This window comes from Oncorhynchus kisutch, linkage group LG6, assembly GCF_002021735.2.
Source record: "Oncorhynchus kisutch isolate 150728-3 linkage group LG6, Okis_V2, whole genome shotgun sequence".
NCBI lineage: Eukaryota > Metazoa > Chordata > Actinopteri > Salmoniformes > Salmonidae > Oncorhynchus > Oncorhynchus kisutch.
Genome location: NC_034179.2, coordinates 45689202 through 45711556, shown reverse-complemented (window position 1 = coordinate 45711556; position 22355 = coordinate 45689202). Strand labels below are relative to the sequence as shown.

The window sequence follows — 22355 nt, the reverse complement described above, 5'->3', positions numbered from 1 at the left end:
CCCTGTAAGTTTAATATCATAGTCATGTGCTCAGCTGTGGCTGTGCGAGGGGGGAGGCCCTCGTTCTCTCTCTCTCTCTCTCTCTCTCTCTCTCTCTCTCTCTCTCCTTCCCTCTCTGTCTCTCTCCCTGTGTCTGTCTATCTCTCTGTGTCTGTCTAACTTTCTCCAATAGACAGATGTGTACCAAACAGCAGGGTCTCCAAGTCAGGATGAAGGACTCAGTTTAAAAGGTTAGGTCTCTCAGGAGTATTGTGCTCTCTCTCTCTACCCGGACTACTATCGGACCCTCTCCATCACTCTCCATCTCCCTGTAGTTTACTGCAGTAGACCAGCGCTCATTGAAAGTCATTAATTTCATATAACCACTGCCTCCTAGTGGCAGTGAATGGCAGTGTGCAACGAGGAGCAGGAGAAGGAAATGGGGGAGGGGAGGCTGTACTCTGTGCTGTTCTGTGGTGCAGGCAGGCAGCTAGTGCGATGACGCTGATTGTGGTTAGCTGCTGCTCTACACACAGCCCCGGGCTACAGATTCATCAGTTGGTAATCAGTGGCAGGAAGGCAGAAAAAAAGGTGTGTAGAAAGGCAGGCAGGCGGATAGAAAGGTGGGCGGACAAGGATGAAGGCAGGCCTTAGCGCTCATCTCTGGTTGGTGGGGCTGGTATAAGGGGACTGAGGCATGTGATTGCAAATAGAACAATATAGGATTTTGTATCATTACATAGAAACAAATTATTGTTGCTGCAGTGGGCTGTTATGTGTCTGCCGTAGGCCTCACTTTAAGGAGAGAGGGAGAGTCTGTGTGTGGGGAGGTCTTTGTGTGTGTGTGTGTGTGTGTGTGTGTGTGTGTGTGTGTGTGTGTGTGTGTGTGTGTGTGTGTGTGTGTGTGTGTGTGTGTGTGTGTGTGTGTGTGTGTGTGTGTGTGTGTGTGTGTGATTTTCTGTTCGTGTGTGTTTACATGTGTGTTTGTTCGTGTGTGTGTGTGTTTCTGAGCCTCGTCTATACTCTATAAGCCTTAATGGTTGCACTTAGATTCTTTGTTGACAGGGCCTATTATGGGCTTTGCTTTCATCTCCACTGTGTAATTGCATTGATATCACTGACATGAGAAGGGAAGTTGCACCTGGTTCTCTGACTGAAACACTGTAATCAGAGCCATATACAGTGGTGCAAAAAAGTATTTAGTCAGCCACCAATTGTGCAAGTTCTCCCACTTAAAAAAAGATGAGAGAGGCCTGTAATTTTCATTATAGGTACACTTCAACTATGACAGACAAAATGAGATTTTTTTTCTCCAGAAAATCACATTGTAGGATTTTTTATGAATTTATTTGCAGATTATGGTGGAAAATAAGTATTTGGTCAATAACAAACGTTTATCTCAATACTTTGTTATATACCCTTTGTTGGCAATAACAATAACAATAACTTTCTGTAAGTCTTCACAAGGTTTTCACACACTGTTGCTGGTATTTTGGCCCATTCCTCCATGCAGATCTCCTCTAGAGCAGTGATGTTTGGGGGCTGTTGCTGGGCAACACGAACTTTCAACTCCCTCCAAAGAGTTTCTATGGGGTTGAGATCTGGAGACTAGCTAGGCCACTCCAGGACTTTGAAATGCTTCTTACGAAGCCACTCCTTCGTTGCCCGGGCAGTGTGTTTGGGATCATGCTGAAAGACCCAGCCATGTTTCATCTTCAATGCCCTTGCTGATGGAAGGAGGTTTTCACTCAAAATCTCACGATACATGGCCCCATTCATTCTTTCCTTTACACGGATCAGTCGTCCAGGTCCCTTTGCAGAAAAACAGCCCCAAAGCATGATGTTTCCACCCCCATGCTTCACAGTAGATATGGTGTTCTTTGGATGCAACTCAGCATTCTTTGTCCTCCAAACACGACGAGTTGAGTTATATTTTGGTTTCATCTGACCATATGACATTCTCCCAATCTTCTTCTGGATCATCCAAATGCTCTCTAGCAAACTTCAGACGGGCCTGGACATGTACTGGCTGAAGCAGGGGGACACGTCTGGCACTGCAGGATTTGAGTCCCTGGCGGCGTAGTGTGCTACTGATGGTAGGCTTTGTTACTTTAGTCCCAGCTCTCTGCATATCATTCCCTAGGTCCCCCCGTGTGGTTCTGGGATTTTTGCTCACCGTTCTTGTGATAATTTTGACCCCACGGGGTGAGATCTTGCGTGGAGCCCCAGATCGAGGGAGATTATCAGTGGTCTTGTATGTCTTCCATTTCCTAATAATTGCTTCCACAGTTGATTTCTTCAAACCAAGCTGCTTACCTATTGCAGATTCAGTCTTCCCAGCCTGGTGCAGGTCTACAATTTTGTTTCTGGTGTCCTTTGACAGCTCTTTGGTCTTGGCCATAGTGGAGTTTGGAGTGTGACTGTTTGAGGTTGTGGACAGGTGTCTTTTATACTGATAACAAGTTCAAACAGGTGCCATTAATACAGGTAACGAGTGGAGGACAGAGGAGCCTCTTAAAGAAGAAGTTACAGGTCTGTGAGAGCCAGAAATCTTGCTTGTTTGTAGGTGACCAAATACTTATTTTCCACCATAATTTGCAAATAAATTCATAAAACATCCTACAATGTGATTTTCTGGAATTTTTTTCTCATTTTGTCTGTCATAGTTGAAGTGTACCTATGATGAAAATGAATGATGACATTTTTAAGTGGGAGAACTTGCACAATTGGTGGCTGACTAAATACTTTTTTGCCCCACTGTAGATATAAGGGCCACTAGCCATCTAGTCATTAGCTCTGTCTATATCCAATAGGACCCTAGCCAGGAAATGTCAGTTTGCTCTAGTCTATAGGACTTTTACAAAGCACAAACCTAGTATATTTTCAGAATTGTCCTCTTGGGGTTGTTATCATCTGGGTCATGTTCATTAGGCACCAAATGGGAGAAAACGGACTGGAACTGAAACTATGGACCTGACCCATCATTATATTTTCCGTTGCAAGGGAATTTAAAATGTTTTAGGTTCTATTAAATTGTTCCTGAATTTAATTCCGCTGCTGTATCGATTGCTCCTTACATTCATTGCGGAGTAGAATCGCTAGTGGGCGTAGCTTTTTGCTGGATCGATGTGGACGAGTGGTCAGGCTACTAATGAACACAACCCAAGGGTGGATTTAAAAAACTCACTCTTGTGAACTCTACAAAATCGACAGGATTTTTAAAATGTATCTTTTGATCTTGTGGTGTTATTTATGTCAATGTGGTCTGTGCATTTCAGAAAAAAGTTTTGCAACGGAAATCAAAAGTTGCCATTTCTTATTGGACAAATGCAGGTAGTCCTAGCCCTGTTTCCACCAGTTTTATTCCTTTTGATGCCTAATGAACACAGCACAGGTCTTCCACTCCTCTGTCACCTAACACAGTTGTGTGGTAAGTCAGTTAAGAACAAATTCTTATTTTCAATGATGGCCTAGGAACAGTGGGTTAACTGCCTTGTTCAGGGACAGAACGACATATTTATACCTTGTCAGCTCGGGGATTCGATCTTGCAATCTTTCGGTTACTAGTCCAACGCTCTAACCACTAGACTACCTGCCGCCCCACATGTATATACACACTCGCATTTAAACGCACACACATGGACATACACACATGTAAATAGTGCCACACGTGCACTCAAACCTATACAGTTGCTGTTTTCATTTTTGTTGTCCTTGATGTCTTTTGATTTTGCCTTGTTGTTTTCCTTTGTCTATCTCTTTTTTCTCTTTTGCTCATTTTGTTGGCTGTTGGTGGCTTGGGGCTTGGAATGGAGGGAAAGTTTTTTGGGGGGAGTGGGGAGATCTCGGATGGTTTAGGGGAAGCTCTTGGGGAACTGTGGGAGGATCTTGGATGGTTGGTGGCCTGGCTGTTGGGAGCTTGGGCCGGTGGCCAATAGATTGCAGGTTCGGGTACCCGTCTTGACTTGGTGGGAGATCTGTCGGTGTGATCCTTGGGCGGGGCGCTTGGCCCTGGTTGCTCCTATGAGTCGCTCTGGATGGGAGTCTGTTAGATGACTGTATGTAATGTAAATGTTGAGCGGCTTCACTGCAGGTAGATTGTATGTTTTAATATTCAATAAAATATAGCTTTCTTTAGAACTGAGGCAGTGGTTGTGTGTGTGTGTGTGTGTGTGTGTGTGTGTGTGTGTGTGTGTGTGTGTGTGTGTGACCGACCATCGTCCTTGTCCTCCTGGCACAGACACAGAGAGACACCACTCTAATAGGGTGCACAGGAAAAGAGAGTGAGAAAGGGGGGTTGGGTTGCCAGACGTGGATACTCACAGGTTAATCTACTAATTGGGAGCAGAGGGAGAAAGGTTGCCAGATTGTGATGGCCACCAGGAAGGGACGTTTAAGGGGGACATCTGTTCCTGTTGGAGAGGAGACAAGAAGCACCGTGTGGGGCTCCCCTGACTTCCTCTCATCCCTCTATATATACAAGGCCCCGTCTGGCCCCGGCAGTCCAGGGTCCCCCTCTAGAGCACCAATGGTTCCTACCACTCCATCAATCGCTGATCAAAGAGACAATGCCATCTACTCAATTATGGGGTTTTTGTTACTGGACTTGTTAGTATTAAGAATCTGCCTAGTAGCAAAGGGTTAGAACCCTTAACTCAACACAGATAAAGAGGTCTAATTGGATGCAGGGCTTCTTGGGGGAGCACATGCTTGCTGTTTTTGTAAAGCCAGGGTTTTTAGATTGTGGCGTCAGCTTGATGATATCAGTAATAATCAGCAACATGGTTCATTCGTTCCATTTGAAACCTTCTGTGCCTCAACATTTCGGCACTGTAAATTAGTGTAAGATCAGATGTGATGGTGCAATGCATCTGACTGTTATACATTCAGTATGTCAATGTTTTAATTGTTCCTATGTAAATAAAGTATTGGAATGACATGCTGTGATCTGATTGGCTGTTGGCCCCTCAGGTTATGCCATACTGCAAGCCATCATGGAGAAGGCGGGCCAGAACAGCTGGCAGGTGAGCGCCATCTGTGTGGAGAAATTCAACGACGCGGCCTACCGGCGCCTCCTGGAGGACCTGGACCGACGGCAGGAGAAGAAATTTGTCATCGACCTGGAGGCCGAGAGGCTCACCAACATGCTGGAGCAGGTGAGATTAGTCAGTCAGTCAAGGCAGGCAGTATGGTGGCTAATTTCTGCATTACCAAATGAGGAGAGTTACAAACTTCACACACCAGTCAGAGTTATACTTAAACTACATCTTTAATAATAAGAGCTTTGCATTAGCAATGACTTTCAATGATGCGCCAGTTCTAATGAACCATTGAAAGTGACAACACAAAAGTACAAAGATTATAGCCAAGATACACACACCCCTCTCAACCTATATGATGAACAACAGATACATAGAATGGTCACAAGGTTAAGATTTGTATGAAATATATCTATAAAACATAGCAGACAGTTACTGCTGTGTCAACAGTTTTCATTGTATAGACCAGTGTCTGGCCCTCCTACTCCAAACTGGAACCATCTCTCCCTGGTAAGGTATAGAACAGAACCATTAGCTCATGTTCTCTGGAATGCTCTTTAGGCTTTATTACCCAAAGACATTGTAAATCTCCCCTGTCAGTGTTATCTCATACAGGCCCATCCTCAGTAAAACACACACACAATAGTTACAGTTTTTTTCGATTGCTAAACGACAGTGGGCACAACTGGAGTCACATGTGCAAAACTCTAACTACAGTCTGCACTACCAACAGTCACCTGAGCTAAACAGTTCACATCACCTGCAAAACTCATTCCAAGCAACACAACTCTTAACACATGGCTCAAAACACGCTCAGTGCAGCCAAACACTATGCACAACCCTCACTGAGATAACACACACTGTCACTCAGAACACACTGAGAGTAAAAACACATCAAACACCAATACAGAAAATACTAACTTTTCATCTTTACAGTTTGAACAATTTCAGTGACTTCATACAAAGTAATATTTTCTTCAAAGAAAAGAGTGACATTCTTTCACATGATTTATATATTTTTTTAGAACATAACAATTCTTTAAGGTAAATGAAAATTAGCAGTTTGCTTCAATATTCTGTAGTAATTTACGGAATTACAGTAATGAGAAAAAAAAGGTAGAAACTAAAAGTACATACTGTAATTCGAACAAATAATTGAGGGGCTAATCCTGCCTCTCTCTAGCATCAGGCCACAGGTTTTCTTCAACATCACATCTAATGTTTTCTCTTGCCATGCACCTGGGGAAGAACCTTCTGGAGTGCCTTATCCATCCCTGGCAGTCCTCTGGACTCGTGTCCTCACATCCGGCACGCATGGCTTCCAAAAGAGACATTTGGTCATGTGGGTGGTGACCAAACACTTTCTACCTCCAGGCAGAGAAAAACTCCTCTATTGGGTTGAGGAAGGGTGAATATGCAGGCAGGTACAAAACCATAAATCTGTGATGTGCTGCAAACTAATCTGTGACAGCTGCAGAGTGGTGAAAAGCAACGTTATCGCAAACTATGACAAAAACTTGGGGGTTTCTTACTGGCTCCCCCTGTTCTGCTGGCACTAGCTGAGCATAGAGCTGTTCTAGGAAAGCTATAAGCCTTTCTGTGTTGTATGGGCCAATGAGTGGTGTGTTGAGAAGCAAACCATCATTGGCCATTGCAGCAAATCAAATCAAATCAAATCAAATGTATTTATATAGCCCTTCGTACATCAGCTGATATCTCAAAGTGCTGTACAGAAACCCAGCCTAAAACCCCAAACAGCAAGCAATGCAGGTGTAGAAGCACGGTGGCTAGGAAAAACTCCCTAGAAAGGCCAATACCTAGGAAGAAACCTAGAGAGGAACCAGGCTATGTGGGGTGGCCAGTCCTCTTCTGGCTGTGCCGGGTGGAGATTATAACAGAACATGGTCAAGATGTTCAATGTTCATAAATGACCAGCATGGTCGAATAATAATAAGGCAGAACAGTTGAAACTAGAGCAGCAGCACAGTCAGGTGGAAGTTGAAACTGGAGCAGCAGCATGGCCAGGTAGACTGGGGACAGCAAGGAGTCATCATGTCAGGTAGTCCTGGGGCATGGTCCTAGGGCTCAGGTCAGTTGAAACTGGAACAGCAGCATGGCCAGGTGGACTGGGGACAGCAAGGAGTTCAGCACACATGGTGATATTTCCCCCCCTTTGGCCTGGAACCTCCACAGTGGCCCTTTGACCTATAACATTCCTTCCTCTGCGCCGTGTTTTGGCAAGGTTAAATCCAGCTTCATCGATAAATACAAATGAATGTGGTCTTTCCAGTGCTTCCACCTCCATTACTCTCTGAAAAACAGTAAGTGCACAGTTTTACTGTAGAAATGCTAGTGTTTTTTTTTACTGTAAATATTTTGTATAGCTGTGTACGTAACCTCAGACGTCTTACCTGGACATATTGGTATCTTTGCTCTTTTACCCGTTCACTGTTTCTCTCGAACGGTACAGTGTATAACTGTTTCATTGTAACTTGGTGTTTCTTTAGGACTCGAGCAATAGTTGTTGTGCTGATAGAATTAACATTTTCAAATATATCATTATCAGCCAGCACTCTATCTTGAATCTCCCGCAGTTTTATTGCATTGTTGACAACAACCATGTCAACAATAGCATTTTCCTGCGCATCTGAAAATATTTTTCCTCTTCCCCCTGTTGTGGGCAGCCTTTGGGTCCTGTTGTAAAAATATATTTTACAGTCAAACTTACTGTAATATATATCTGTGTAAATATTCTATAATTGCAATACAAAATAGATTCCTGTAATGTTTTCATTTACTGTAAGGATGTAACTCTCACCTGTTTGCATGATGGAAAATTCGCATTACAGATGCCACTGTGGATCTTTGCAGATTGGGTTGCACCCTCAACCCTGCCTCTCTCACTGGTTCACGACATGGTCTATAAGTGTAGCCCTTATTTCATCTGAAATAACAGTTCTTTGTCTTCTTTGTCTTCCTCCACGCCCTCTCTCTGCCACCCTTCTCCCTCCACGAACCCATATTCCTTGTTCCATTTCCAAAATGAGTCTTTCTGAGCTCTACCTATATATACTGTAATATGTGTGTGTGTTCACTAACAAGTCTAAAACAAGACACCTGCTTAGCCTTTCAGCTGAAATTGCAATCAGCAGTGTTTGAAAGGCACAAGGCTGAATCTACTTCCGTTTTGAATGTGTGGTTCACAGTTTTGACAGCAGTGTGTTAGCATTTGAACAAAGTGCTGTAAATCCACAGTGTTGTGCAGGTTGTGGTTAAAGTCATGGGATAAGTGTGTAGAGTTTTGAAAACTGTGTTCAAGCAATGAAAAACGAACTAGAGTTTGGTCCACATGAACTGCTGCTGTGCAGACTGTAGTTAGAGTTTTGCACATGTGACTTCAGACGTGTCCACTGTTGTTTAGCAATCGAAAAAAACTGTAACAGTATACTCTATTATGTCGAATAAAACAACCATTATAATGCAATACAAGTATTATAACATAATCTTGCAATTTGCCAGACAACAGGCAGAGTGGAAGGAAGGAAGACAGGCAGTTAGGCAGTCAGACAGGATTTTGAGAGGCTCACCAACAGGCTGGAGTAGGTGAATCAATCAATTGTGACCAATCGGTCTCAAGTAGCAAAATTTGAAATGGTGTTTTTTACATTGGAAAAAAAGTAGAGACTCAGAGCTAGAAAATTGGATATATCATACACTACAGTCGAGTAGAATGGGAAAGTAATTCTGCTTTGAAAGTTGATAAAGTTGTAACCCCACTTTTGAGAAAATGGCTCTTAAATGTTTTTGGTACACCTACTGGAGAGCTCTTTGACTACACCCATTCAGCATCGTTCAAACCCACTTAAGCCTTATACCCACCCATCTCTTTAACGATTCACATGTGAGGCCATGTGCTAAACAGAATGGATATGGTAGTGTAGTAAACAACCAAAGATTTCAAGACTTAAGGATGGTTTATACTACGTCTATCAACATGTCTGTAGACAGTTGTCACAGTGACATCATGGACATTCTATTGTTGTCCGACATCAAACTTGTCGTTATCGTTATAAAAAAGTATAAACACAAAAAACGACAGGCTGCATGACATCAGCAGCCTGGTGGTCCAAAATAGCTTAACTGGTGTATTTTAACACCAATAAACCCATCAATTAAAAAATTTATGAATTATATGTCAATCTAGCAAACCATGCAACTAAACGCAATTTTACAAGTCCTCAACTGGCAGCTTTATTAAATAGTACCCGCAAAACACCAGTCTCAACGTCAACAGTGAAGCGGCGAATCTGGGATGCTGGCCTTCTAAGCAGAGTTGCAAAGGAAAAGCCATATCTCAGACTGGCCAATAAAAGAAAAGATTAAGATGGGCAAAAGAGCACAGACACTGGACAGAGGAACTCTGCCTAGAAGGCTAGCATCGTGGATTCGCCTCTTCACTGTTGGCGTTGAGACTGGTGTTTTGCGGGTACTATTTAATGAAGCTGCCAGTTGAGGACTTGTGAGGCGTCTGTTTCTCAAAGTAGACACTCTAATGTACTTGTCCTCTTGCTCAGTTGTGCACCGGGGCCTCCCACTCCTCTCCCTAATCTGGTTAGGGCCAGTTTGTGCTGTTCTGTGAAGGGAGTAGTACACAGCGTTGTACTAGATCTTCAGTTTCTTGACAATTTCTCACATGGAATTGCCTTCATTTCTCAGAACAAGAATAGACTGATGAGTTTCAGAAGAAAGTCCTTTGTTTCTGGCTATTTTGAGCCTGTAATCGAACCCACAAATGCTGATGCTCCAGATAATCAACTAGTCTAAAGAAGGACATTTTTATTGCTTCTTTAATCAGGACGACAGTTTTCAGCTGTGCTAACATCGTTGCAAAAGGGTTTTCTAATGATCAATTAGCCTTTTAAAATGATTAACTTGGATTAGCTAACACAACGTGCCAATGGAACACAGGAGTGATGGTTGCTGATAATGGGCCTCTGTACGCCTATGTAAATATTCCATAAAAAAATCTGCCGTTTCCAGCTACAATAGCCATTTACGACATTAACAATGTCTACACTGTATTTCTGATCAATTTGATGTTATTTTAATGGACAAAAATGTGCTTTTCTTTCAAAAACAAGGACATTTCTAAGTGATCCCAAACTTTTGAACGGTAGTGTATATTTTTTAAATTAACTAAATACTTTTCCACATAGGTACTGGAGCTTTAATTGTCTTGTAGTCGTGGATCAATATAGCCAACTGCAGTGCGGGCAAAAAAATGTTTTCCAGCAGCCCCCCCCCCCCCCCCCCCATGTCGATAAAAGAATCGCAGCACCCATACCCACAAACTACTTCCTGCAGCTATGCGCCACTCTGTTGCCTGTACTGTATGTAGTCAGAGTTGAATTAACCAAATAACCCCCTTCTCTGTTTCATAGTGTACTCCTCCGCCGCCCCCAGGCAACCAGTGTCTCTATCTCACATTTCAATTATTCAGTAAATTTCCGCTCCGGCATGTCACTGTGTTAACAACTCAGTGTGTGTGTGTGTGTGTGTGTGTGTGTTTGATCCCTGGATTCACAACCAACAGTACCCGTCATATCTCTGTAGGCCTCAGTACACACAACATCTAAATTAGCAGCTCAAATCTTCTTCTTTTTTTACCTCTGCATGGGTCCCTTTTTAAAGGATAATTTTTAAAAAAGTGTTTCTTATTTTTAACTTCCCTCAGGTGTTATTGTTTTTCATTTTGTTACCTGGTTATTTAGCGATGTCCAGAATAATGTAGCTTGCATTTTAAGACAATGGAGCTATGCTAGTGGAAACAGACTGTATTTGTAAGCGGGACATTCAAACACATTAGGCTAAAACTTTAAAGACGCAACAATGGATGATTTACAGAGCATTCATAAATTCTTAATGATCAGTTCGTAGATACTGTACCTCACAAATCACCTATAAGCAGAGTCATACTACGAGGCGACGTAAGCGGCAGCTGTCTTGAGTTCAAAGTCTGTTTAACTATTTGAAATCTGCTTGTGTTCAATGATGATGATGACAATGATTCAATGAACATTCTCTCTCTATCTCTCTCTCCATGCCGGGAACATTGTCATGTCTTGCCTCGCCTCAAAGTGTCTGTCTGTCTTTTTCCCTGTGTGGCACTCATCCGGATGCCTACTCATTTGTTTAGACAGTCGGCACGTCTGATTTCTCCCCATGAAAGACAATGTTCACGCGGTGACAAGCCGCACACACTGGGGTGTCATTCAACTGACAGCCAATTAAGCATGCTAATGCTAATTCAGTCAGGTTCACTTAAAATCTGTCGAATGTTTGTCCCTTTCCAGTCGGGTTGACTTAACGTTGCTCTAACGTTTCTCCTCCCCTTCTCTCGCAGATTGTCAGCGTCGGAAAACATGTCAAAGGCTACCATTACATCATGGCTAACTTGGTGAGGGAAAAAATCCTGGCATGTCTCCTTCTTCTCTCTGTCTCTCTTTCTCTCTCTCTCTTTCTCTCCCTCCCCCCCCTCTTCTCATCTATGTAATTAGTATGCAGCCCATTTCCACAGTGACAGTGTATTAATGATGTCCAGAGCAGGACAGCTGTGTGTGTGTGTGTGTGTGTGTGTGTGTGTGTGTGTGTGTGTGTGTGTGTGTGTGTGTGTGTGTGTGTGTGTGTGTGTGTGTGTGTGTGTGTGTGTGTGTGTGTGTGTGTGTGTGTGTGTGTGTGTGTGTATGTGACACAGCATTGGAGGCATCAGAGCACTGGGCTGAGAGAGATTACTGTTGGCACAATCCTTCTTACCAGAGTCTCTGCTATAGAAGCAGGGCGTCGACAGAATTCAGACTCAGCCGGTGATCTTAGAAAAGTGTTTGGTTTCCTTTTATGTTGTGGTATCCCATACTGTACAGGGTCCTGTCTCTGTTTCTCTCCCTTTCTCGCTCTCTTTGCCTCTCTCCCACTCCGTCTTTCTCTTCCCCTTCTTCTTCTTCTCTCTCTCCCCATATCTCACTTTATTTCTATCCCTTTTTTTATTTACCTTTTGCCTACCTCCATCACTCTCCTTACCTCTATCTATAAATGTCATTCTCTCCCTCTCTCTCTTCTTCTCTGCCCTCTGCCTCCATCCGTACCAAATGCTCCAACTCGCCCCCCTTCCCCCAACTCTCTCTCCCAGGGGTTTAAGGACATCAACCTAGAGCGCTTCATGCACGGAGGGGCCAACGTGTCGGGCTTTCAGCTGGTGGATTTCAGCAACCCCATGGTCATCAAGCTGATGCAGCGCTGGAACAAGCTGGACCAGAGGGAGTACCCAGGCTCCGACAGCCCCCCGAAGGTAACACCCTACCTGGGGGTTAATAAGTCCTCTTTCATCTTCACTAATGTCTTGCCTTCTCCCCCATCCCCTGAAGAGGGACAGCTCCCTTCCATGGTACACTATGCCTGGGGGTTTTCTGGTGTATCTCTCCTCTAAGGTTTGGAGGATAGCACCCAGGGAGGATTTGACAGAGCTGAGTCAATCAGGATCAGACCGGAGACCTTTTCCAATGCCATGCCTGTCCTTCTGTGCTCACTTTATGTGGCTTTAAGATTCTACAAGACCAACTGCAGAGGTGCAGGGTTAGCTAGGGCATGGAGACGTTCACACACATGCACACACACTTAAAATACCTTGCCATACCTGCTAACTTTTGTGCAGTCTCATCTGCACTGTCAAGGGCCAGGTGCAGGTCAAATTGTATTTGTCACATGCGCTGAATATAACAGGTGTAGACCTTACAGTGAAATGCTTACTTTACAAGCCCTTAACCAACAATGCAGTTTTAAGAAAAATAAGTGTTAAGTAAAAAATAGACAATAGAAAATAAAAATAACAAATAATTAAAGAGCAGCAATGAAATAAAAATCGAATAAAATTGTATTGGTCACATTCAAATGGTTAGCAGATTTGATTATTTTTCTTAAAACTGCATTGTTGGTTAAGGTCTTGTAAGTAAGCATTTCAACATGCAGTGCAGCAATATCACCATGCAGCAACATTCTGGTGCTTCTAGTTCCAACAGTGCAGCAATATCAACAAGTAATCTTACAATTCCCCAACAGCTACCTTATACACACAAATCTAAGGGATGGAATAAGAATATGTACATATAAATATATGGATGAGCGATGACCGAGCGGCATAGGCAAGATGCAATAGATGGTATAAAATACAGTATATACATATGGGATGAGTAATGCAAGATATGTAAACATCATTATTAAAGTGGCATTAATAAAGTGACTAGTAATCCATTTATTAGTGGCCAATGATTTCAAGTCTGTATGTAGGGAGCAGCCTCTCTGTCTTATTGATGGCTGTTTAACAGTCTGATGGCCGTGAGATAGAAGCTATTTTTCAGTCTCTCGGTCCCAGCTTTGATGCACCTGTACAGACCTCGCCTTCTGGATGATAGCGGGGTGAACAGGCAGTGGCTCGGGTAGTTGTTGTCTTTGATGATCTTGTTGGCCTTCCTGTGAAATCGGGTGCTGTAGGTGTGCTGGAGGGCAGGTAGTGGTGATGCGTTGTGCAGACCACACCACCCTCTGGAGAGCCCTGCAGTTGTGGGCGGTGCAGTTGCCGTACCAGACGGTGATACAGCCCGACAGGATTCTCTCAATTGTGCATCTGTAAAAGTTTGTGAGGGTTTTGGTTGACAAGCCAAATTTCTTCAGCCTCCTGAGGTTGAAGAGGCGCTATTTCACCACACTGTCTGTGTGGGTGGACCATTTCAGTTTGTTGGTGATGTGTACTCCAAGGAACTTAAAACCTTCCACCTTCTCCACTACTGTCCCGTCGATGTGGATAAGGGGGGTGCTCCCTCTGCTGTTTCCTGAAATCCACGATCATCTCCTTTTGTTGACTTTGAGAGAGAGAAGTTGTTTTTCTGACACCACACCTCCTCCCTGTAGGTGGTCTCGTCGTTGATGGTGATCAAGCCTACTACTGTTGTGTCGTCTGCAAACTTGATAATCAAGTTGGAGGCATGCATGACCACGCAGTCATGGGTGAACAGGGAGTACAGGAGGGGGCTGAGCACACACCATTGTGAGGCCCCAGTGTTGAGGATCAGCGAAGTGGAGATGTTGTTTCCTACCTTCACCACCTGGGGGTGGCCCGTCAGGAATTCCAGCACCCAATCGCACAGGGCGAGGTTGAGACCCAGGGCCTCAGGCTTAATGATGAGCTTGGAGGGTACTATGGTGTCGAATGCTGAGCTGTAGTCAATGAACAGCATTCTTTTGGTCCTAAACTTGGTGCTCCGGTACCACTTGCTGTGCGGTAGCAGAGAGAACAGTCTATGACTAGGGTGGCTGCAGTTTTTTGGACCTTCCTCTGACATCGCCTGGTATAGAGGTCCTGGATGGCAGGAACATTGGCCCCAGTGATGTACTGGGCCGTAAGCACTACCCTATGTAGTGCCTTGCGGTCAGAGGCCGAGCAGTTGCCATAACAGGCAGTGATACAACTGGTTAGGATGCTCTCGATGGTGCAGCTGTAGAACTTTTTGAGGCTCTGAGGACCCATGCCAAATCTGTTCAATCTCCTGAGGGGGAATAGGCTTTGTCGTGCCCTCTTCACGACTGTCTTGCTGTGTTTGGACCATGATAGTTTGTTGTTGATGTGGACACCAAGGAACTTGAAACTCTCAACCTGCTCCACTACAGCCCCGTCGATGAGAATGGGGGCATGGTCTGTCCTCCTTTTCTTGTAGTCCACAAACATCTCCTTTGTCTTGATCATGTTGAGGGAGAGGTTGTTATCCTAGCAGCACATGGCCAGGTCTCTGACCTCCCGATAGGATGTTGCAGAAGGAGGTGTTTAGTCCCAGGGTCCTTAGCTTAGTGATGAGCTTTGAGGGCACTATGGTGTTGAACGCTGAGCTGTAATCAATGAATGACATTCTCACGTAGATGTCCCTTTTGTCCAGGTGGGAAAGGGCAGTGTGGAGTGAAATAGAGATTGCATCATCTGTGGATCTTTTTGGGCGGTATGCAAATTGGAGTGGGTCTAGGGTTTCTGGGATAATGGTGTTGTGAGCCATGACCAGCCTTTCAAAGCACTTCATGGCTACAGACGTGTTTGCTACGGGTCAGCGCATGCTCGGAGTACACGTCTTGTTAATCCGTCTGGTCCTGCGGCCTTGTGAATGTTGACCTGTTTAAAGGACTTACTCACATCGGCTACGGAGAGCGTGATCACGCAGTAGTCCAGAACAGCTGATGCTCTCATGCATGCTTCAGTGTAGCTTTCCTCAAAGTGAGCATAGATGTAATTTAGCTCGTCTGGTAGGCTTGTCACTGGGAAGGTCACGGCTGTGCTTCCCTTTGTAGTCTGTAATCAAATCAAATTGATTTATATAGCCCTTCGTACATCAGCTGATATCTCAAAGTGCTGTACAGAAACCCCACCTAAAACCCCAAACAGCAAGCAATGCAGGTGTAGAAGCAAGGTGGCCATGAAAAACTCCCTAGAAAGGCCAAAACCTAGGAAGAAACCTAGAGAGGAACCAGGCTATGTGGGGTGGCCAGTCCTCTTCTGGCTGTGCCGGGTGGAGATTATAACAGAACATGGCCAAGATGTGAAATAGTTTGCAAGCCCTGACACATCTTACGAGCATCAGATCCCGTGTAGTCTGATTCAATCTTTGTTCTGTTTAATTCAATCTTTGCCTGTTTAATCTTTGCATGTTTAATGGTTTGTCGGAGGGCATAGCGGGATTTCTTATAAGCGTTCGGGTTAGAGTCCCGCACCTTGAAAGCGGAAGCTCTAGCCTTTAGCTTAGTGTGGATGTTTCTTGTAATCCATGGCTTCTGTTTGGGCTATGTACTTTCAGTCACTATGAAGATGACGTAATCGATGCACTTATTTATTTTTATTTAACCTTTATTTAACTAGGCAAGTCAGTTAAGAACAAATTCTTATTTACAATGATGGCCTACACCGGCCAAACCCGGACGACTCTGGGCCAATTGTGCGCCTCCCTATGGGACTCCCAATCACGGCCGGTTGTGATACAGCTTGGATTCGAACCAAGGTGTCTGTAGTGACGCCTCTACCACTGAGATGCAGTGCCTTAGAAGCCAGTGACCGATGTGTTCTACTCCTCAATGCCATCGGAAGAATCCCCGAACATATTCCAGTCTGTGCTAGCAAAACAGTCCTGTAGCTTAGCATCTGCATCATCTTCTTTATTGACCGAGTCACTGGTGCGTCCTGCTTTAGTTTTTGCTTGTAAGCAGGAATCAAGCGGATAGAATTATGGCCAGATTTGCCAAATGGAGGGCGGGGGAGAGCTTTTTACACGTTTCTGTGTGTGGAGTAAAGGTGGTTTGGAGTTATATTTCCTCTTGTTGGACATTTAACATGCTGGTAGAAATTAGGTAAAACGGATTTAAGTTTCCCTGCATTAAAATCCCCGGCCACTAGAAGTGCCACCTCTGGATGAGCATTTTCCTGTTTGCTTATGGCCTTATACAGCTCATTGAGTGTGGTCTTAGCGCCAGCATCAGTTTGTGGTGGTAAATAGACAGCTACAAAAAATATAGATGAAAACTCTCTTGGGAAATAGTGTGGTCTACAGCTTATCATGAGATACTCTACCTCAGACGAGCAAAGCCTCAAGACTTTCTTACGATTAGATTTCTTGCACCAGCTGTTGTTTACAAATAGACACAGAATGCCACCCCTTGTCTTACCGGTGGCGACTGTTCTATCCTGCCGATGCAGCGTAAACCCGCCAGCTGTATGTTATTCATGTCGTCGTTCAGCCACGACTCTGTGAAACATAAGATATTTCAGTTTTTAATGTCCCGTGGATAGGATATTAGTGATCGTAGCTCGTCTATTTTGTTATCCAATGATTGTACGTTGGCTAATAGGACTGATGGTCAAGGCAGATTACCTACACGTCGTCTGATCTTTACAAGGCACCCCGACCTACATCCCCGATATCTCTTTCTCATGCGAATCACAGGGATTTGGGCCTTGTCGGGTGTCTGAAGTAAATCCTTTGCATCCGAATCGTTAAAGAAGAAATCTTTATCCAGTACAAGGTGAGTAATCGCTGTCCTGATATCTAGAAGCTCTTTTCGGCAGAAACATTCAAGTACAAAATAAGTTACAAATAATGCGAAATAACACACACAATAGCACAATTGTTTAGGAGACCGTAAAATGGCAGCCATCTCCTCCAGTGCCAAGCAATGCGATTGTATCTCAATCCTCTCTCTGTCTCACACCTGTGGACTTTCTCAGTGTTGGAATAGTAGAGCCCAATGCCTGAGGGAGCTCCACTCTTGCTAGGGGGCCATGGCCATGGGCACTGGTGCTTTAGCTAACTTTAGCTGGCCTGCTGCACTTGACTGCACTTGACTGCACTCTATCAGGCTTGGCTTGGCTCAGCTATGGTGGGCTTGGGTGGACTACAGTGGGTTAAAGGGACAGTTCACTTTTTTTGAATTCTAGCTCATTTTTGACATACTGAGGGTGTCGTCATTTCATCCAAACCATTTCTTAAGCTTGTTTGCTGGTTCCTTAACAACACCCAGAGTGTAGCGATTTCAGGGGAAACGGATCAAAAAAGCCTTGGGAAATAGCTCTGCCTAACTCAGAGAGGAGCCCGTTTGCTTTCCCCATGCTTTTAAATGTACTGCTAACTGGATCAATTAATTTTCACCAGCATGGCTTCAAGCTCCAAAAATGCTAGCCATGAGATTCTGGTTGTTGTTAAATATCCAGCAAAGGAACTTAAAAACGGTTTGGATTAAACAACAACAAAGAAGTTGAAAATAAGCTAAAAGTTCAATAAATAACTCTCCCTTTAAGGGTCTCGGTGACCAGCAGTCACCCTCCACCCGCATCATGAGCTGAGCTCCGCTGCATGGGATAGAGGGGAGAAGGATGCAGGGAGTGATGGAGGGAGGGAGAGTGGTAGGAGGTAGAAGAGAGAGGGAATGGATGGAGAGAGGGTGAGAGACTGGGAGAAGAGAGAGAAAAACCATTGGACCATTTCAGTTTGTCCGTGATGTGTACGCCGAGAACTTACCTTTCCACCTTCTCTACTACTGTCGCGTCGATGTGGACAGGGGGGTGCTCCCTCTGCTGTTTCCTGAAGTCCACAATCATCACCTTTGTTTTGTTGATGTTGAGGTTATTTTCCTGACACCACACTCCGAGGGCCCTCACCTCCTCCCTGTAGGCCGTCTCGTCGTTGTTAGCATTCAAGCCTACCACTGTAGTGTCGTCTGCAAACTTGATGATTGAGTTGGAGGTGTGTGTGTGTTTGTGTGTGTGTGTGTGTGTGTGTAAGAGTGTGTTTTTGATCCCTTATCACCATTTCAATGTTCTCCCGACCAAACAGCCTCTCAGTCTCTGCTGTACAGTAGCACCATTCATCATTGCTGTATTGAGTGGAGCACCACTATGTCCTGGTCACAGTCTAGATGGAGGTCAACCAAACAGCCACAACACCCTCATAACTCCTTGGCAGGATTGTCCCTCTTATCTCTTCAAGTTCCCAGACTCTTATTGATGGCCTGCCTGTGCCAGTTGGTGCTAACCTTCGTGCCCAGGGTGCTGGCATCAGCCGGGGTTATCAAACTGTTTATCACCCCCCTTGCCCCACATTGATATAGGAAGCATGTCTGCCCCGACAGGGGGTTGATGGTCCACAGACATATACACACAGAAGACGCACGCACCCTGTGCCCCCCACCCTCCACACACACACACACACACACACACACACACACACACACACACACACACACACACACACACACACACACACACACACACACACACACACACACACACTGCACCCCCCACAGAGATATGTAATGAGTGAGGGAGGGATGAGGGAGAGCTGGGTTAATGAGTAGGATTCCCCGAGGCCAGAGGCAAAGTTACAATGCCTTCAAAAAGTATTCACACCCTTTGACTTTTTCCACATTTTGTTGTGTTACAGACAAAATCGAAAGTAGATTAAATAAAACATTTGTGTCACTGGCCTACACACAATACCCCATAATGTCAAAGTGGAATTATGTTTTTGGAAGTTACAAATGAATAAAAAAATGAAAAGCTGAAATGGCTTGAGTCAATAAGTATTCAACCCCTTTGTTATGGCAAGCCAAAATAAGTTCAAATCGAACACAACACATCACTGAGTACCACTCTTCATATTTTCAAGCATGGTGGTGGCTGCATCATGTTATGGGTATGCTTGTCATCGGAAAGGACTAGGGAATAGTTTTTTTTAAATAAACGGAATAGCGATAAACACAGGCAAAATCCTTCAGGAACACCTGGATTAGTCTGCTTTCCACCAAACACTAGGAGATGAATTCACCTTTCAGCAGGACAATAACCTACAACACATCAAATCTACACTGGAGTTGCTTACTAAGAAGACAGCGAATGCTCCAGAGTCAATGATCAACAACCAATTTGACAGAGCTTTATTAATTTTGAAAAGAATGATAGGCAAATGTTGCACAATCCCAGAGTGGAAAGCTCTTAGAGACTTACCCAGAAAGACACACAGTTAAAATATTTTGTATAGATCGTTGACCATTTTTTCTCTCTCAATTAAATACATTTTAATTCCACTTTGAAACACAACAGAATGTGGAAAATAACTTGTGCTTAATAGCATAGGTTATTGTTATCTGTTTGGGGTCACAAGCCGAGTTTGTCACATTGCAACAATCTTCCTTGCCGCAAATCATGTGTTTTATGCCCAGTGCACACACACAGAAACCTTTCCCTCTTTTCATCCCCCTACCACACACACGCCTGATGATTCTCTCCTGTTCCCCCAGTACACATCGGCTCTGACGTACGACGGCGTGATGGTGATGGCAGAGGCCTTCAGGAACCTGCGTAGGCAGAAGGTTGACATCTCTCGCCGGGGCAACGCTGGGGACTGTCTGGCTAACCCCGCCGCCCCCTGGAGTCAGGGCATTGACATGGAGCGCACCCTCAAACAGGTATCAAGCACTGCACCTCAAAGCCATGTCGGTTCATGAATTACCTCATTTCTGCTAACTCTATGATGTCCACAAAGGACAAACTGTCAACACTACAAACTGTTTCCTATGAAATGTTCTCTTATTTCAAATTGAACGAAGGTATACCTGCATTCTATGTGACTCTGATGATAGCGTTTTGTCCTGTGTACAGGTCTGGCTGCAGGGATTAACAGGTAATGTCCAGTTTGACCACTATGGACGCAGGGTCAACTACACCATGGACGTGTTTGAGCTGAAGAACAACGGACCCAGACGAGTAAGATGACTACTGGTCCACCCACCTAACCCCGTCATTTGAAAACATAATAACTATATGTTTAAATGTCTATTTACCATATGTTTCATTTTATTCTCAATTTACATCACTGCCCATGCTTTCTAGCTATCACCATAATAACTACACCATTATACCACCACACCATAATACTTTGAATAACAAATAACTTTGTTTCATTTGATTTTCAATTTCCATGGTTTAAAATGCCAGAAGAGAGTGAACATCTGTTTATCATCTTATTATTGTCTGTGTGTCTGTAGAACCTGGGTATTGTGTATTAGTGATGAACAGTAGCGTGAACAGTATACTCAGGCTTCGAGAATGTGTGTGTGTGTATTTTGCCGTGTCCTGTATATTATTTACAGTGCTGTGTGTGTGTGTGTGCGTGCAGGACTCCAGCCAACTACGGTACGTGAATAGAGAGAGGTGGAGCAGCAGAGAGTGATGGAGGAGGGAGAGGGGGATGAATTGGAGGGGTGGTTGGGCCTACCCACAGGCTGGCTCTGCATGCTTAGGGTTAAATACACCTATGCATACATGCCATCCCTTTCTCTCTCCCCTCCCTTCATCCTGCTCAATGGCAGACACCAGCAGGATTAAATAAAACCCTGTCTAGGTTTATTATATACCATGTATAAAACAGTATATAACCATTTATTTGGCAGACATTTTCACTTCCTTAGCTTGACTCACCTATGATATGACTCAGATTCATATACTGTATAATAAAAAACAAAACAATGTGCATTTTTATACATGGCACAACCAAGCATACAATTTGTGTGACTCTTCTCCTTTGCTTGTATACACAGAATATCTCAGATAGTCTCATAGATCTTAACACCACATATTAACACAAAAATACTGGAAAGACACATACTCTACGGTGAGTAATCACGACAAACGCATTCAAACAACGAAGAAATCATACCACGCACGCACGTACGCACACACACACACACACACACACCCTGGCCATTTCACTCACTGTCCTCTCATTGTCTCCAGATGGGTTACTGGACGGATTCAGACAAGCTGGTTCTGATCCAGAATGAAGCCCTCAATCCCAACGAAATCATGGAGAACCGAACTGTCGTGGTCACCACTATCATGGTAAGACGCACTACAACCCTACTAACACACAAGCGCATGTGTACACACCACAAACAGAGACATACGTGTGCGCCTACACACGAAAGAGACACAGACACACATACCTCCTCTAGCACTCTCAAGTCTTAAGCTGTGTTCGAATAACCATACTAACAAACGGTATGGGGCGGCAGTGTAGCCTAGTGGTTAGAGCATTGAACTAGTAACCGAAAGGTTGCAAGTTCAAATCCCCGAGCTGACAAGGTACAAAATCTGTCGTTCTGCCCTTGAACAGGCAGTTAACCCACTGTTCCTAGGCCATCATTGAAAATAAGAATTTGTTCTTAACTGACTTGCCTAGTAAAATAAAGGTAAAAATACTACATACTTAATGAGTATATGCTATATACTATTAGTTCATTTTAGTATAATGTAAACGAACGGTATCCTTTCGGTTGAGCGTACTAGAGGTCTAGCGCTCTTAAGTCTTAGTGTTCTCCCCGGAAGAGCTTTACTCTACTTTCCTTCAGTCACACAAACACACACCTTATCCAAAACATCAACACTGGCACTGCAGGTGCTTTTGAGATGTTGTTCCACTAGGTGTGATGTAGATTGTAAAAATGTCACAAAGTGCAGTACCTGCCATGACTCGTCTAGTCCCCTTTGTAAAATGCATGAGCTGCATTCTGTATCCTTGCCAGAGACTGCTACACACGCATTTTAACAGCTGTCAGTCCATGTGGCCAGACAAAGTCAGATTCTATTACTCAAACACACGGACACTCATATGCGCGCGCTTGCGTGCGCGCGCACACACACACACACACATGTACTCTCAAACCCAGAAACATACGTGTGCACACAGAAACATACACACAACT

At 44.2% G+C, this 22355-nt stretch overlaps 1 protein-coding gene across 5 annotated transcripts in view; it reads left to right on the top strand.

The window, feature by feature from the left end:
• Positions 1-22355, top strand: part of LOC109892910 (glutamate receptor 4) — a 165233-nt gene that overhangs the window by 87275 nt on the left and 55603 nt on the right. For all 5 annotated transcript variants that reach the window (XM_020485781.2, XM_020485782.2, XM_020485790.2 and 2 more), the window contains exons 4-9: positions 4951-5135; positions 11422-11475; positions 12205-12363; positions 19893-20060; positions 20254-20358; positions 21388-21492. In XM_020485781.2, the coding sequence (XP_020341370.1) occupies positions 4951-5135; positions 11422-11475; positions 12205-12363; positions 19893-20060; positions 20254-20358; positions 21388-21492 (776 nt within the window). The remainder of the gene's footprint in view (positions 1-4950; positions 5136-11421; positions 11476-12204; positions 12364-19892; positions 20061-20253; positions 20359-21387; positions 21493-22355) is intronic.